This window comes from Tigriopus californicus, chromosome 8 (genome assembly GCF_007210705.1).
Source record: "Tigriopus californicus strain San Diego chromosome 8, Tcal_SD_v2.1, whole genome shotgun sequence".
In the NCBI taxonomy this organism is placed as follows: Eukaryota; Metazoa; Arthropoda; class Copepoda; order Harpacticoida; family Harpacticidae; genus Tigriopus; species Tigriopus californicus.
The window spans coordinates 9,215,256-9,231,577 of record NC_081447.1 but is presented as its reverse complement, the minus strand read 5'-3'; the positions used below and the strand labels follow the sequence as shown (position 1 = coordinate 9,231,577).

The 16,322-nt window shown below is 44.8% G+C and overlaps 1 protein-coding gene across 2 annotated transcripts; it reads right to left on the bottom strand.

Annotated features, from left to right (window-relative positions):
- Positions 1 to 1,841: 1,841 nt before the first annotated feature.
- Positions 1,842 to 16,022, bottom strand: LOC131884782 (ras-responsive element-binding protein 1-like). 2 transcript variants are annotated; one of them, XM_059232664.1, is made up of 4 exons: positions 15,769 to 16,022; positions 7,125 to 7,264; positions 6,852 to 7,057; positions 1,842 to 6,640 (listed from the first exon to the last, which is right to left on the bottom strand). In XM_059232664.1, exons 3-4 carry the CDS (start codon positions 7,050 to 7,052, stop codon positions 2,513 to 2,515), a joined length of 4,329 nt encoding a protein of 1,442 aa, XP_059088647.1. In that variant the 5' UTR covers positions 7,053 to 7,057; positions 7,125 to 7,264; positions 15,769 to 16,022; the 3' UTR covers positions 1,842 to 2,512. The 2 variants fall into 2 exon arrangements, with proteins under 2 accessions (XP_059088647.1, XP_059088646.1); XM_059232663.1 differs by having other exon boundaries at positions 6,852 to 7,264.
- Positions 16,023 to 16,322: the final 300 nt, after the last annotated feature.

The window sequence follows — 16,322 nt, the reverse complement described above, 5'->3', positions numbered from 1 at the left end:
ATGTTGGGGTTCCAGTAACGGTTCCTATCCAACCCAACCATGAAGGCACGTTTATCGCTGTGGGACGAGAGGGCATGAGGGGATTCTTGCAAACTCCATTCTGCCTCTTCGGTTTCTCGCTCTCTGTCTCGCTCGCTCTCTCTATCTCTGCCTCTTCGGTTTCTCTGTCTCTCGCACACTCGGTTTCCTCTTAGCTCTCTTTTCGCTTCTGTCCCGATACCTCCGCTGTTTGCTAGACGAAAGAAACAATGTTCCACTTCTTCTCCACTCCATACCTCTCTGGCTTTTGTTCCATCAACGTGATGACATGAGAGTCAGCCATGACGATGCAATTGGAACCCCGAGACTGGCGTTCTCTCCCTCCCTCCTTCCCTCCCTATCCCTCTGTCCCTGGTCCCAGTACAGTAGTACTGAAGTCAATGGAGGACCAGAGAGGCCAACAAAAGGGGAAGCAAGGAAAATAGGAAGGAAAGGAGGAAGGAAGGTGTGAGAGAGAACACAAAGCACCGACCAAGAGGGGACGAAGAGTAAAGAGAAGAAGATACGGGATGTGAAGGGACCAAAAGTAAGAAGAAGAGGGACACATCAGCAGGGAAATGTGCGTGATTTGGAAAGTCGAGAAACTCACCGCTGATGGAAAATAAACATTGAAAGCGTGCCATGGGTTTCCCGTCATATTGAGTGATGACATGAGCTCTTGGTTGAACTTTAAGAACGTGTTGAGAGACAACCCTAAAAGGAAAGGTATGATGATCTGAATCGAGGATCGTCAAACCGCCGTCTTGGCAGATGCTTCGAAGAGCAACGATTCAATTACAACTACATGAAGTGTCCTTTCTCCTTGCACCTTTTCACTTCCGACCTTCGTTAAATTCTCCTCTTTTCTGTGTCCCTCCGTCTCCTCTTTCTTCCTTTTCAGCCATCTTTTTTCCCATCCATCTTTGTTTTCTTCAATCCTTCTTTCTCTGTCTCTCTCGCTCTCTTTTCGTCGGCCAACAATACCTGCCTTTCTGCCTGCCTTCATGCCTGCATGTAGAGTAGTCAGTCAGTGGAACGGATGTAATCTCTTTAATGGAGCAGCTCCAAGTTCCTGAGCCATTGAACTTGACTGCTTGCCCGGTAGATTAGCTTACTCCCGGACTAGCGAGGCTGACTGACTCAGTGAGTGACTCGTTCCGTGCTTGGGTGCATGTGTTTGCAAAGTCCATTGAGTAGACAACGCCTCTTCAGTCTTCGCCCAGTGGCTTTGGAACCAGAGGAACCCCTCCCAAAAGGGATGCGAAGAATTGGCCAATACCCCGCTTAAATGGCTCTGAGCATGATGATGATGATGATGATGATGATGATAAGAATGACGATGGCGATGATGGGTAGCTAAGACCACAATCAGGGGGCTGAGGGACGCAACAAAAGAGGATCATGGCGATTCTCAAAGAAAAGCAAAGAGAACTCCCGAGGGAAAATTGGGTGCGGTCGAAGCCAGATTAAATGTAACGTTGAAATGGGATCTGGGAGAGCAAACCAGATGGGAGCATTGCATTGCATTGATTGAAAAGAAAACCCGACACCTACTGTAATACATGTACAGTATTACAATAGTGTATGTATACGCGAACCTCGAGACGCCCTTTCAACTAGGGATCAATCCAGCGGTGGTTTGGTTGGCTGGATATTGACCGAAAGTCATCTCCCCTGCATTTCCTTGTAAAATTACTTCAGAAGAGCGACTGGGTTTTAATCAGAACTTGTTTTTTAATGGCAAGAGTTTGAAGGAGATGGATTTGATATTTGGCAACTTTAGTCCTAAATTAAAGAAGAATTAAGCCACCCGATTATGAAAGTTTGATGAGCTTTGTTTTTATTACGAATGTGATGGAGAATGATGATAATGATAGTGGTGGTGGTACAATATAATGTGACTCTATGGGTGCTCGAAACTGTACAATACTGATTTGTCTACGATCAATTATGAATTATCACTGGATACAAGAAACTGGACCACAGTGCGAAAATGTGCGCATCAAAACAGAACCCTGTTATTCATTCCAAGATATAACACGATTCTTTGCCTTGAAAAGCTCGCTTTATCTTAGAAAATGGCTCGATTACCTGGGATGATTTCTGTAGTACATATGCAAAAAGTCAGAGAGAAAGATTTTTTAAAGATGATATGGCACATATATTCGAGGGAAAAGCACATGAATGTATATGAAGACCATGCACACTTGAACGAGGCCATTAGGTTTTCGTCGATACGATAAGTGATGGTGTCTTTCATAAAACCAATCCAATGGCAACCAAGAGAGAGGAGAGAAAAAAGAGCCTAAGCAAGCCCAAAGCAAAGGAACACCTGTCTAAGTGTTTTTAAAGAGAAAATTCACATTCAAATTGGATGATTGACTGATGAAAGAGTCAGAATTTTTCAAGTTTGAGTAGATTCATTGAAACTTGAAGTATTGATTGTCTTGGAGTAACATCTCGTTTGTTCACTTTGTGCCATTATGGATTGAATTTATAAAATATCTTCTCCACCTTGCTTTTCCACAGCTGAGGACAACTTGGCAATGGTATCCATGAGACTTTTTTTCTTTTTCCTTCCCTTGAGTTCGCTCGGTTGTTGTCGGTGATGATGATGATGATGATGATGTAGAAGATGATTGTGGTGGCCATTGCTGGTAGGCGAGCTTGTAATTTCCGCTTTCGTCGTTCCACCGCAATTCTTCAAGGGAACAACGACTTCCAACGTATCCCTGGAGAGACTCAAGGAGGAAAACTCCTGGTTGCGATGTTGCTGTTGTTGTTGTTGTGGCGGCTGCTTCTGCTGTTGCCCTGACTGGTCCTGGTCCTGGTCGTCGTCATCGTAGTCGTCCTCAGGCTCACCACCTTCGCTCTCGTGTCCAACGTCGGTCACTTGGCCGTTCGCCATTTCCTGTTTCGAGTGCTTACTATCACGATGAAGCTGGAGATTATCCTCTGTGGAAAAACTCGAACTGGGACAGAGCTCACACTTAAAAGGTCTCTCTGAGACATTTCGCATGGAAAAGGCCTGGTCGTTGTTATTGTTGCCATGCTTTCGTAGCTGATGTCGGTCGCAGTTGGATTTGGTGGTAAAGAGCAAGAAGCAGCTTCGACATTTGTATGGTTTGTCCCCAGAATGCGTGAGAAGGTGACGGTTTAATGAGGAAATCCAAGGAAACTTTCGGGGACACTTTGGGCATTGAATCTTGTGTGGGGCTGCTGAATAGGCACTCTTTCTCCGCTCAGAAGCGGTGGACGATGAGTCGTCTCCATTGCATGAATCTTCATCGTCGTGCATGTCCTCATCTTCACCTTGACACTCCTCTTCCTCATCGTCCCCATCCACCCCGTTGGAATCCAGAATGGCTTCCAGATGATGATTGGACGTAGAATTTAGGAGTGTGGAAACACTCACTAACTCGTCCTCAGTTTTTGTGTCGGCTTTTCCGTCCACGACCAACGTGGCCGCATCGTTTGACACTTCTTTTTCGTTCTCACCGCCTTCCGAGTCTACTTCAATAACCTCCCTCGGATCCGATGTATCTGATCGATTATCTTTGCTCTCATCTTGGTCCATACTCTTTTCTTGTAGATGGGCCGCCAAGGATGGAGTAGACGACGAGGTGCTCCGCCGAGAACCTCTGGGTTTCGATGACCAAAAATCGGGGTGTTGTTGCTTGATGTGTCTCTCCATATTTGATCGGAGAGTGAATCGGGCATTACAATGGTCACACCCATAGGGTCTCTCAGTTCTATAACGTCGTTGCTTTTGTTTTTTCATCAACACGCCATCTTTAATCACCATCTTATAATTCGACTCGGAATCTGAACTTTGATCCAAATCGTTTATGTCTCCATCAGACTTAGATTCTCGTTTGGTCCCTTTGGCTTGTCGTTTTTTCTTTTCCGGGATGCTATTTTCAGATTTCTCCTCATCTCTGCTAGGTCCAACGCCATTGGTTGTTGAGATGCTCGGCCTGGTTCCATCCTTGCCAGGGTCTTTGCCCTTCTCGCCGCCTTGAGGCTTTCTCAAGAGCTGGTCGCTTTGAGGCGAGCCTGGCAAGAAGGCACACACATCCTTTGGTCCAATAGGAGCTTGTGACGGAGCCGAAGTTCCACTTGAAGTGGTTGCAGCTGCAGCCGCTGCTACTGCTGCCGCCGCCGTAGCCGCTGCTAAGATGGTCTGATGTTGGCTCCCATGGCTTGGTACTTGAAGACGCTGCTTCATCTCAGCTTGTAAAGACTCCAAATGCGAGGAACTGAAAAAATTCAGGGCTGATGCCATCGATGGCATGAATTGGGCCAAAGGGAAAGACATAGGGTTTGCAATAGGAGTTGCAGTAGTTGCTAAGGTAGATGTTGTTGGGATGGCACATGAAGTAGGCCCTGGGCCTTGCATCAATGGAACCCCGGGGATCATTAAAGGGGAAAACAGTCTCATTGTGAGAGCCGTAGTGGGATTCAGGGCATCTAAAGCCGGTAGTGAAAGCTGAGGTGCCGATCCAGACACTGTTGTCGTAGTCACCGGGTTGGGGGGCAAGCTCGTAACTCCGAATTGGTCCGTTTTGGTAGGTCTACTTAAATCGAGTGGTGTATCTTCCTCGTCCACATTGGTTTTCTCTCCGCTCAGTTTTCCACCTTTGTCTTTTAATTGAGATGGGAGGAGTGGTCGCAGTTGACTCAAGGAGTGGTAGTGGCTTGTTCTAGGAACCATAGAAGGCCCTCCTAAATCTCCAATCTTCTCTTTGGGTTCACACGACCGATTTGTTCGCAACTCTTCGAATATGTGATCAGCCTTATCAGCATAAGCAGGGTGCTCTCTCATGGCATGAGCAATGACCTTTTCACTTGTAAAGAAATGCTGTTTGCATACTTTGCAACGAAAGTTCCCATGATCGTCCATTTGTTGCATTTTGGGATTAGAATGTTCTGCATCGTCCGTTTCATGAAGAATAAGGCACTCTCGGATATCTTCTCTGTTGGTCTTGCCGTGCTTGTTCTTCAAATGGCGCTCACAGTTAGCCTTGGTGGTGAAACCATAATTGCAAAGCTTGCACTCGTACGGTTTTTCTCCTGTGTGTGTCCTCATGTGCCTGGTGAGAGTGCTTTTATCTCCACTGGAGTAGGTACACGCCCCTACATTGCACAAGTATGGGGCCTTATTGAGATGCTCTTTGTTGTGGCCCTTTAAAGCCCGAAGGTTCGGATAGACGGCGGGACAAAGACGACATGGGAATTCTCCTTTCAGCTTCATATCCTTGATAATTGGATCATGGTCATCGTGCGCTCCAATGAGTTCGCCGTTCTCAGACGAGGTGTCATTGCCCTCGGCACCAAAGTCAGAATTGGAATTCTCATGCCGCTCGCTGGACTTAGATCGGTTTGACGAGGTGCTTGTTTGATGCGATTCCTGATTGTCCCCCAGATTCAATTTGGGACCAGGTGAGCCATGGGATTGATATAAGGCACAAGGGGGGGCGTTTGTATCACAATATTTATTAGGGGTGACAATGGGTTGCTTATCTGAGAAGGCACTGACAGGTTTGCCATGTCGGGGATCCTCATTGGCCAGGAATGCTTCGGCCAAGCGAGGAAACTCTTGGGTCAAAAAAGCGGTGGAATGATTCATCAAACTACTTGGTGGAACAAACGCAGAGAGAGAAGTAGGCGGTGCAGTGGGAAGGCAAAGTGGGGCGATAGCGGAGCTAATTGAACTAGGTGGAAGTGTAAAAGGATTGCGATGAAAAAATTTGTGTACTTGAAGCATGTTTGGATAGTCACAAACGAAACCACATTCATCACACTTGTTCGGATTGGTTTTGTGATGGGCTAAGATGTGAGATTCCAGATGAACTTCAGAAGCAAATGATTCTTGGCAGAGGGGACAAATGGGAGATTTCGTCGGATCCGATTGTATCATTCCCGAACTCGTGGGGGTCAAGTGATTGGGCAAGTTGACCAAAGGCTCCATTTTGGAAATCTCTGGAGTCTTCCCACTTTTCTTAGTAGGAGATAGGCCGCCATCACCTCCAGGGGATGCGGGCGGTGCCTTGCGCTTTCTGCCTCCACCTCTTCGCCCGGTGGACATGATCAGTCCCCCCATGGCTTCACCGTACTCTTGAAGTTCCTTCGCGGTGTGAGTGCGCTTGTGGCGATGCATGTTTCCATTGGTGGTAAAGGTCTGTCCGCACAATTCACAAGAAAAAGGCCTTTCACCAGAATGGACTAACATGTGACGATCCAAGGAGCTGAAGGATGACAACATTTTGCAACAAAGGCTACAATAGTACACTTTGGCCTGTCCTGTTGGATCATTTGGGTCTGGATGAGGTTTGACTTCGTTGTGAGCCCGAATGTGGGCCGTGAATTCTTTTTGTGTGTCTAAGATTTGAAGACAACGTGGGCATTTGTAAGTGTGGTCGTGGCTGGTGGTGATTACGGTGGTGGCTGTTATGATGGCTTTGGGGATTGGAGGCAAGTCTTCATCCAAGAGGACTCGCTCCTCAAGGACAGTCTCCCCATTTTCTTCGTCGTCGTCGTCGTCTTTGGTTTCGTCTAGGTCAAGATCAACCTCACCCATCTCATCTTCTCGTGTCTCTTTCCAACTCTCCTGGTCTTTCATCTAGGAGAAAACACCCGTAAAAATGAGTTAGGTCACGTCTCAAAGAAGCACATGATCAATCAATATAACAGGGCAGATTGAAGCCAGAGTCCAGAGTCCAGAATCCAGAGCTTCCTCTCTCTTTCTCTCAGAATCACAATGGCATTAGTCAGGGTGGCGGTTGTCAGCCGTCAGCCATGTGGGGGAAAGATTAAAAAAAGCTTTCTCTCACCTCATCCAGTCTGGGATCGACAAGCTCTGGAATTGCTGCAGAGACGGGACTTTTTGCTTCGAGAGCATCCGAGCCTTTGTCGTCTTGATGTTCATGCTCCGGAGGTTGTGTTGGTGTGACCCGACTTGTTCGTAGTTGCTTTCGCCGCTTGGCTCCTTGGACGACAGAAGAGGCCACCGTTTTCTCGTCACTTTTGGACATGATATCTGAACAAGTTAAGAGGAAACATTTACTCATTTCTGTTCGGGTGCCTTCTTTCATTATCAAACTTACGACCGACTGAACTAATTTTTTAGCGTTGTGGTGATCCAAATGACAAAGCCAATAGAGATTTCAAATGATCCAAAAGATGGCCAAATAGGTTCAGGCTTTTTTGTATCTCAGCCATCCAGTCGGAGTCAATTTAATGGGTTCTGAAAAGCGAGAATTACCAAGAATTGATCATCTTTGATTGAATGGTAATCCTGGACCGTACAGGGTCATTGTTTTGGGTCAATTAATGTGAAAATAGTGAGGAAATAATATTTGTGACATCACATCACTGTTTGTGAGTGTCAACAAGCCAAAGTGTCTTCTGTTACATATTGGCATTCTAAATTCTTCATTAGAACCACAGTATTAGATATGATGGGCTCAGCTGTCATTACCCGAAAAAAAAATGCCTAACCTTATAGTTTCATTCGAACGGTCGATTTAGTACGTACTTGATCCCATCGACAGTAATGGGCGAGAGAAGTAGTAGCAGTAGTAGAAGTAGTAGCACCACCACCACCACCACAAATGCCAACAGGACCTCCTTAGCTTCCAAAGGGCACTTAAGTTACCATGAGCTTGAACAGATACATGGTGGTGGGTCACCGAGAAAACAGATCAGGGCAGATGCTTTGAATACGAATACATATGTGCAGTCTTATCGTCATCTCAAGGCATTATGCCGAAGATAAGGTGAGTGAGAAAACATTTTGATTCATGATGCCGTTAAAGAGAAGGGATTATAACATCCCCATTGCAATCTCCTCGATGTTTGGAGTCTGACTTGTTTCCGAATCTCCTCAAAAAAAAGCACTGCAATGCGCTGTTTTGCTGATGAACTCGATCAATCTTTCATATCTTTTCAAATTTGCCCCGTTTGTCTAGTGGACTCAGCTTTGAGAAAAAAAATCTACAGATTCTAAAAATGTGATCCATTCCATATTGCTCGCTCCGCAATAAAGGAGGGCAGATAATACTATAAAACCAACTCTGAACTAAATCTCGAGAAATGGTTTGCCAATTCCACAGTTGAAGATATTCGGAAAAGCCCGGCGATGTTTTATCCAATCTCTCTACAAGACAGTTTCGAAATCAATTTCTTGGCCATTAAAGCATGAGCAATTAGTTCCTCATCAATATTGCTTCACTTCCAGTTCCATGACAACTCAAATAATGAATCTATGTTCAAAGACCTGTATCAGACCCAGTCGGACTACTTTTACAACCGTTATCATAATAGTAATAATAACAAAAACAATAATGACGACCACAGCAACAGTAACCACCACCATCGCAATTAGCCACTTGGCAGGCTGCATTTCTCGCACTACGTACTGTATGCTGTACATATTTGCAGCCTTCGCTTTACTGAAGATTTTGCTCAAGTTTAGGAGGTCTGGTGTCCAATGGATTCTCATCTGTGGCTTTTGTTTCTTTTCCGTTCCTCCTCCAGTTCAGTGGGGGATCAAGTCGAGTCGAGATTTATGATAGATTTCCAAACAACAAAGAGCTAGTCCATTCAGTTTCTGACTCCTTATAATCGCCGCCGTCATCATCATCATCATCATCATGATCACCATCACCACCAACAAGAGACCTGAAGAATATCGAGCATTCGGAGGGCAGCGATTTCTTTTCTCAACTTCTCGTTGAAACAGGAAATGACCAATGAAAAAAGTGCCTCTTGCTTGGACGACAAAGGCTATCATGCAACCGCCGAGAAGAAAATGGAGAGCAAGACAACACGCGCCTATCAAGAATGAACAGGAGATCAAAACCACCACCAGAGTAAAAGAAAGACAATAAGGGCGGAAAGGGGGGGGGGTCGAAAAATGAGATCAAGATCAACAGGATCGGCAAGAGCCGCTCATCATCAAATGAGCTTCGGATGAAAAGGCTCATCCTAGATGAAGGTGAAAAGCGTTCGATGGCATCCATTAGTTCAGGAATTACGATTCCGTTTTCAGGATATTTTGATGGTTCTAATGGACAATTTCCATCCGTCCAATGGATCAAAATCCAATGATTTCTAATATGTCCTATCCTGCCACATCATCTTTTGGAAACTGAGTACTCTTCAAAAATGTGTCATAGTTTTGGCCCATTGGACGGTGATCAGTTGGTCTAATTTAGTCTTTGAAATTCTTTTCCAATTGTCCAACCAACGGAGGATGAAATGCATGATTAGCTCATGTGGATCATGTTCAATCTAAGATTTCCCATCGAGTCTGTCATTTCAACCACATCATTACTCCGGTCTCTTCTGAGGTAGAGCCAAATTAGGCGTTCTCTGAGATCTGAGAGAGCTAGATGGTGAGGAAGCCCGTGCCAAATTACCTCTTATTCTCCATTTGGAACCTACTAGTGTTCGTACGTACTGTAGATGTGGAGCGCCAATGGAAAGGCAAAGTGGTGGGTGCTCTTTTTCCCATCCTCAGTCACACTTGATTTTCAGTTCTACGTCTGAAGAAATTGGCATCTTTTTCTCTCAAAGCCAAGTGAGTCGCTTGGGGCTGTCTCGTGCTGCCAGTAGGAGCTAAACGCACTAGCTGAATGCCTACCATACAATGCAAGAAGAAATGGCTCGGACAGCGATGATCGAGTCGGGCAGTCGTATGTATTGTGTTCGTGTGTATGTACGTAAATACGTACGTACGTACAGATACATGTTTGTAACGTACGTATGTACACTACTAGGTAGTAAAGGAAGTTTACAAATTGAGTCTCCACTCAGAGCAGACCGCCGCACTTACAGTAATAGAGCAACTACTTTGATGGTACGTGAGTCGGAAAACAAAAGTGTGCCTCCCAGAGGCTGATTATCTCCGTCATTATTTTCATCACCATCATGATCATCACGGCCATCCCTCCCATATCCAAAGAAGAGAGACAAGAACGAACGAGAGAAAAACTGAGACCAAAGAAGTAGGAGGTAATACCAGTAGTAGTAGGGATGGCGGGAATGGAGGCACGTGCGAAGATTGTTCACACGAAATTCCAGCTTAGAAAACCCACTCAAGAATAAAAACGGCACGTCTGGTTGACAGCGACAATAAAATAGCAATTACACTTTGTTGGTCAAGGGCTCATCCACGGCACTGCTGGTCAGACAACGAAAGGAAAATCGGACTTCTTTGTCTTATCACGTCATCTTTTTCTAAAATCTAGTTCAAATTAATAGACCAACCTATCGTCATAAACTGCTAAGAATCATGTTAACATTTTTTCTACAATGGCTGATGCTAAACCTTGACCGGGAGGAGTAGAACTTGAACATTCGCCATCATATAACTAACAAGTTCTGATCTGATGCAAAATAGATGATACCAAGCGTCAGCAGCCCTAGAGTGTGTCCATTTTTGGTCCAACTTCAAAGTGATAATGAACCGATAGTGAAGTTCGATCCTTTCAATTTAGCAAACATGCACAATTGGCGAAGAATCACAAAAGCAGCGGCAATGGCAGGGAACAAAATATTAATGAACAAAAAAAAACGATCTCGCAATCATGCATCATTTCCACTTCAGTGCTTTGTTCTTCATACTTGGCAGTCACATCCCTTCGATCTCTATTCTAATTTTGCCTCAAGCCACATCGAACTTGCTGTGGAAGTAGTTCAAATCCATCGGATTACTTGGTCGTTGCGGTACATATCTTGATAACTGACACGAGCACGAGCACCAATGGTAGGAGTATGTAGAATAAGAAACCCAGCCCAGCTCGGACTACCTTTATATTGCCTTGGCAGCTAATGTGTGCGTCCAAAGTTAGCAGCGATCCTCTCATATCACGCATTCAAAAACGGATCCTTCCGTTTGTACATAGGTAGAACACTCTGGGTTCACTCGTTCCAATACATGTATCTCACGGCCAAAAGCAAGGCCCAGCTCTGAGGTAGGTTTATGGTCATTTGAGACAATGGTACTCACTCGTATGACCAGAACGGAGGACAATCTGGCCGGATGGGTGAGGGAATAAGTGAATGGATGGATTTTGATGGGTAGATAGATACAGAAGCAGTGAGTACAGCCATACGCACGCCTCGCACTGGGCCATAAACTCAAGAACATCATTAAGCTAAGCTAACTATGATGGACAAGACGGATGCGATGTGTTCAAGCGGTTGTGACAGAAATTCAACACTGATTGCTCCAAACAAGCCGCTATGCATTACAAAAACTGAACTAATCACTCGAACGGCAGAGAACGATGGACATGGCACTACCCTCCTTCAGTAGAGCAAATTGTCAGTGGTAGAAGGTTTAAAGCCAGAGAATAAAAATTATAAAATCGTCTTGGAATTCGATGCTCATTATTGTTATCATTCTCGTTGTTGTTGTTGTTGTTGTTGTTTGCATACAGCTTGCGTCTTTGACAACTCCGGACTCTTATCAAGGTGGCATTCACTCGAGGGCAGCTCAACTACTGGACAAACTCGAGAGGTATTGTAATGTGGTCAAAATAGCCTGTAATGGTCTTTCAATTAAGAACACAAATCCTCTGGTCACGCGAAGGACAAAAGGGCTATCCTCTCAACCATACGGAAGCTCAAGTTGGTTGAGTATTGCTTTGGCATGATAACATCTAAATGAGGGATCTGAATTAGAGATTGAGATTTAACACGGTCCCGAAGAGATAGAAACGTCTTGAAGCGAAGATTAAGAAGAACATGGGAAGAAAGAGACCAGTATCGTCAAGAGAACGGCGAAAAAATTGGGTAAGCGCTGGTTCCTTTGCTGCGTTTATCAATACTGCTACTACTGTATGTGCTGCTAGCCAGGCGTTCCTTTTCATGAGGAAGACAAAGGTCTGTTTTCCGATAATGTGCCTTCATTTGCCCAGCGTCTTTCATGTCGTTTCCCTTGATGTCGTCCTAGCGAGGGAACGAGTCCATTTTGTTGTTGTTGTTGTTACCTTGTCGTTCGTCTTTGTCGTTTCGCTCTTTTTCTTGAAGTGAACCTTCGGAGAGTTTGAGAAGGACCGCTTCATACCTTGTAGTATCTATCACATGCACAGACTCACTCTTTGTTCGGGAGTGTGCGCTCATGTAGAGCAGAAGCAGTTGTCCAACATTGAAAGGGTACCATTTGGGAGCTTCATGTCCTATGACAGCATTATCGTCAATTTCTTATCATCTATAGCTTCTTTTCTGTGCCTTGCAATGACAAATGACAACATGGCGTCTCCACGGGATCCCAAATGGGCGATTAGGCTAACACTCGTTGCCTTCCTTTTTTTCCCTCTCTCTTTCTCTCTTTTCGCTTCTTGGCCTTAATTCCTCTTCCTCTTCTTCTTCCCCGCGTCAAAACTGGACGTGCGCTGCCCACCTGTATCGGAATTCAGCCTCCTTTTATCGAGGGTTCAATATGCTTCAAGCAAATGCTATCTCCCATCATCAAGGGAGGGACATATATACATAATGCAAGTTCAATAATAGAAAAATTTGAATGGTGGTACCCAACCAGAGTGGCACAAGCATAACAGATAGTGCTCTCAACGACCAAAAGAGTACGAGTGAGGCTTCAATAGCGACCGACCGCCGAGCACTTGAGGATTCACGAAAAAGGCAGTAAATGTAAGCGACGAAAGAGCAACAATGGACCAGCGGGTCCAATTTTCCTAAGTCATCCACGGTTGGTCATGGAGGAAGTGGTGCTCTGGGTCCATGGCCTGTCCTTCCTTCTTTCCTTCGATCTTTCTCCCTTGAGGCGAGGACGTCTTCTTTCTTTCTTTTTTTCGTCTTCTTTTCTTTCCTCTCCTCTCTTAACGTAGACTGAGTGGCTTCTTTCATCAACCTCTGCCAACAGTAACTCATCAGTGTTTCAGGGACAACTCAAACCCGAACTACGAGCACTACTCGCTAACTTGGCCTTATTTGGTGAGCGTTGAACGCAGGGACAGCCTCAAACACTCCTCCAAAGCATTTGAGCGGGCATCAATAATTCATGGAACATTGTGGCCTCTGTCACATTGTGAGGATCCATAAAGAGGAGAAGGAGGAGCAACCAAGTCTTTCTCCCTCTTCCTTCGAACCACTGTCTCCCGTATTCCATTGGTGGTGAATTGTTCGCCACCGCCAACGGTCTCGTCTTCCAAGGCCTGGCAGCTCTTAATTGCGAAGCTTAGACCAACCCAATGGTATATGCGACTACGTAAACTGGTCCAACTACATACATATATAATCTATCGCCTTTGTATGACATTGAAAGGCGTAAACGGGAGAAAATAACCGCTATCAGCGGGATGTGTTGCCCCCACCTTCTTCTCGCCTTGTTCAAATACTGTTCGTGAGTGAAAGGATAAAAATATAGTGTACAAAGAGGGGGGAACCTCTGTTCAAATTAGGAAATGCGTATGCAAAGTGCTGGAGAGGAACAAACCATATCTACAGTATCTATCAAACCTTCTCCTTCTCCCCTCCTCCCCTCCGCCCCTCCTCCCTTTTCTTTATGTCTCCTGTTCTCTACCTCGGCATCAAATATTCAGAGATAATTACTTTTATGATCGTTAGGCCGGACTTGACTTCTAACTTGTCTCTTTGATTCACTCACTCGTTCTACCCATTACGTTAATAGTCAGGTTCTGTTCAGCTCCAAAGAGACACAAAGCAATCATCATTATCATTTTTATCCAGTCCAGCCAGCCAGCTAGCCAGCAACTCTTGAAATGGTGGAATTTGACGTGGAACAAGATCAGAAACCGCAGTTTTCAGATAATCGGAAGTGAATTGAAAAGTCCATCTCGCGGAGAAATTGTTTGTCCCATTGGAACAAAGAAATCCTTGCCAACTGCCTATTTGTGCAAAAGGTTTTACTACGTCAGAGAGAGAGGTCCATGATTTTTTGTTCTCTAAAGTAGGAGCGGGGCTCGTGATAGAGCTTCATAAAAAGGATATGATACCTGTCCCCAACCAGACAAGTCCATTTTCGGTTTTACAATGCTCACAAGGGGACGTGGATGATAGTGATGATGACGATGATAATAATAATAACTTCACATTTGCATGTTTTCACGCATTCAGGTGAGTTTCCCCCAGACTACTCCTGTAATCACACATGTGTTTGTTTAAAAATGAACCATGACAAAGCTATCGAGGGTGAAGACTTTTTCTAACGGTCTGGCCAAGAACAAAAGCAGCCTGCTGCTTGATACTTGGATTCATTTGGCAATTGTTTTGATAGATAAATAGGTAGCGACATCCTGAAAATATGGTTGCTCCAACCAGGATGGACGCTTCGATATGCTCTCTAAACTCTCCTCCTCGGGAGACTGCGACTCTTACCTTACTTCTGTCTAGTACTTTCCTACTTTAGAGATTGGCGTCGTATGAGTACCAATACTACTTTCCGCAATGACTCTGAGGATGAGGATGATGACGATAAGGTTGGTGCGAAGTGGGCCGTCATCGATCACCTTGCGTTGTTATTGATTTTTTTCACCTCTCCCCACGACAAAAGATGCATGAAGCAAGCAAGCACTAAGCCACGGTGTCTTTTTTCTCTCTCTTTCTCCTCCATAGCGTACACATGATCACAGATATACATATCAGAGATGCACAAGCATCAGACACATATTTCATCACTCTACTCTTATATCTTATTTGCAAAGACACGTCCCCCAATCTTAGGGAGTCCAACCTCTCACATTTTTACCCTGAAGAGATAACCTGAATTGTGTTGCCATTTCTTAAAGGATTTATGTAATTTCATGTCTGTGACTGATGCCGACTGCACAGGGGTGTTGTGGTTTAGCTTCGTACAGAGTACCTATCTCGGTGTGATTTGCTTTCCCATTATCATTTTGCGCTTTAATAGGACCAAAGTAGATACGATGAAAAATCGTTAACGGTCATTGAGAGAGAGAGAGAGCATCTAAAACGTACATGTCAAGCCTCTCAACTGCATCTACGAGCAAAACTTCGTCAAAAATTAAGACCTCTCATCACCAATCTGCTCATCGTGTTTCTAGGAATGCCATCTTCCACTCAAGATACTTTTGGGGCTCGATTTCAATCAAATCCATTAGGGACGGTTAATAAAAAAGTCTAGTCTGTCTGTATGCCGATCGGCGTGTCTCAAAAGATATCTGGTGAGGAACCATCATCATGGTGGACAAAGTCTGCCCGGGTTTTGGTCCAATTAAAAACTCTATCCAATGGCAGTGAATGAGCCTTCGCGTAAATGGACGGAACCAATCAACTTCAACTCGCAAGTTAACGAAAACGATTTGAAATGGAAATTGTCACTGACCCGCCAAACCCCACATACTTAATGGTCAACACCAAGTTATCAAGGAATGTCTCGACGACACTCATACGTTGCTGCTATATGTTTGATACGTCGTGTTGTCTCGATCATGATTTATTTTCTGATTCTTATTTACTGGGTGTCAAATCGAGTCATGCCACTGTCCGCTGACGTCTACGAGTAATTCAAGGACAGTTTTACGTAGTTGAGTGTACAATATTGCAAACATGCAAACTTTCGGTAAGTGAACAATCATTTCTGTGTGACGTGGTCAAAGAGAGTCGTTGATTGCCAATGGCAATGCAGAAATAGGTAGCATGAATGGTGCTCAGCTTTTCGCAGTGATTGATATTGGTTTGGCGTAACTTTTGGGGTTAGTTGAATTTGATTGTTTAATTTGGAGTCAACTGTTTGTTTACCTGACGGATTGGCTGATGGTTTGGCCGACTATTGTAGAACTACCACTGATCAGGCCAGCACTGAGGGATGAAGCTTTTTTGGTCCACTCGAAAGTTAACAACTGACGATTACGTACTACGATTGTGTTTTTTTCAGCGATGCCTCATGGATGAGTGTTAGTCGAATATTGGCTGGATGGAACTTTGTCGAATAGATGATGGATGCATTGATAGAGCGAGAGTTAGTGATGCTGTTATTGTAAGGATGCCACGAACTCTTGAAAGGCTTCCGTCTCCCAATTGAAGGCACTCGGTGGAATGAGAGGCTCAGGCTCCGAAGACTGAGGTGTATATCTCCCAAAAATTCCCTCTCCTCCTCCTCCTCCTCCTCTCTTTCTCGGTTAGCTTACGTACTTACTACTCCCTTCGGCTCTTGCCATCCCCACAACCAGCAGCTGAGGCACTCAGGACCAACCAACTCCAGCGATACTTTAGGTTGTAGGACATGCAGGGTGTTGACGAGGTAGGTGGAAAAAGGTGGAGAACGAGAACAGCAGTAGAAGGTGAAGGTGGTG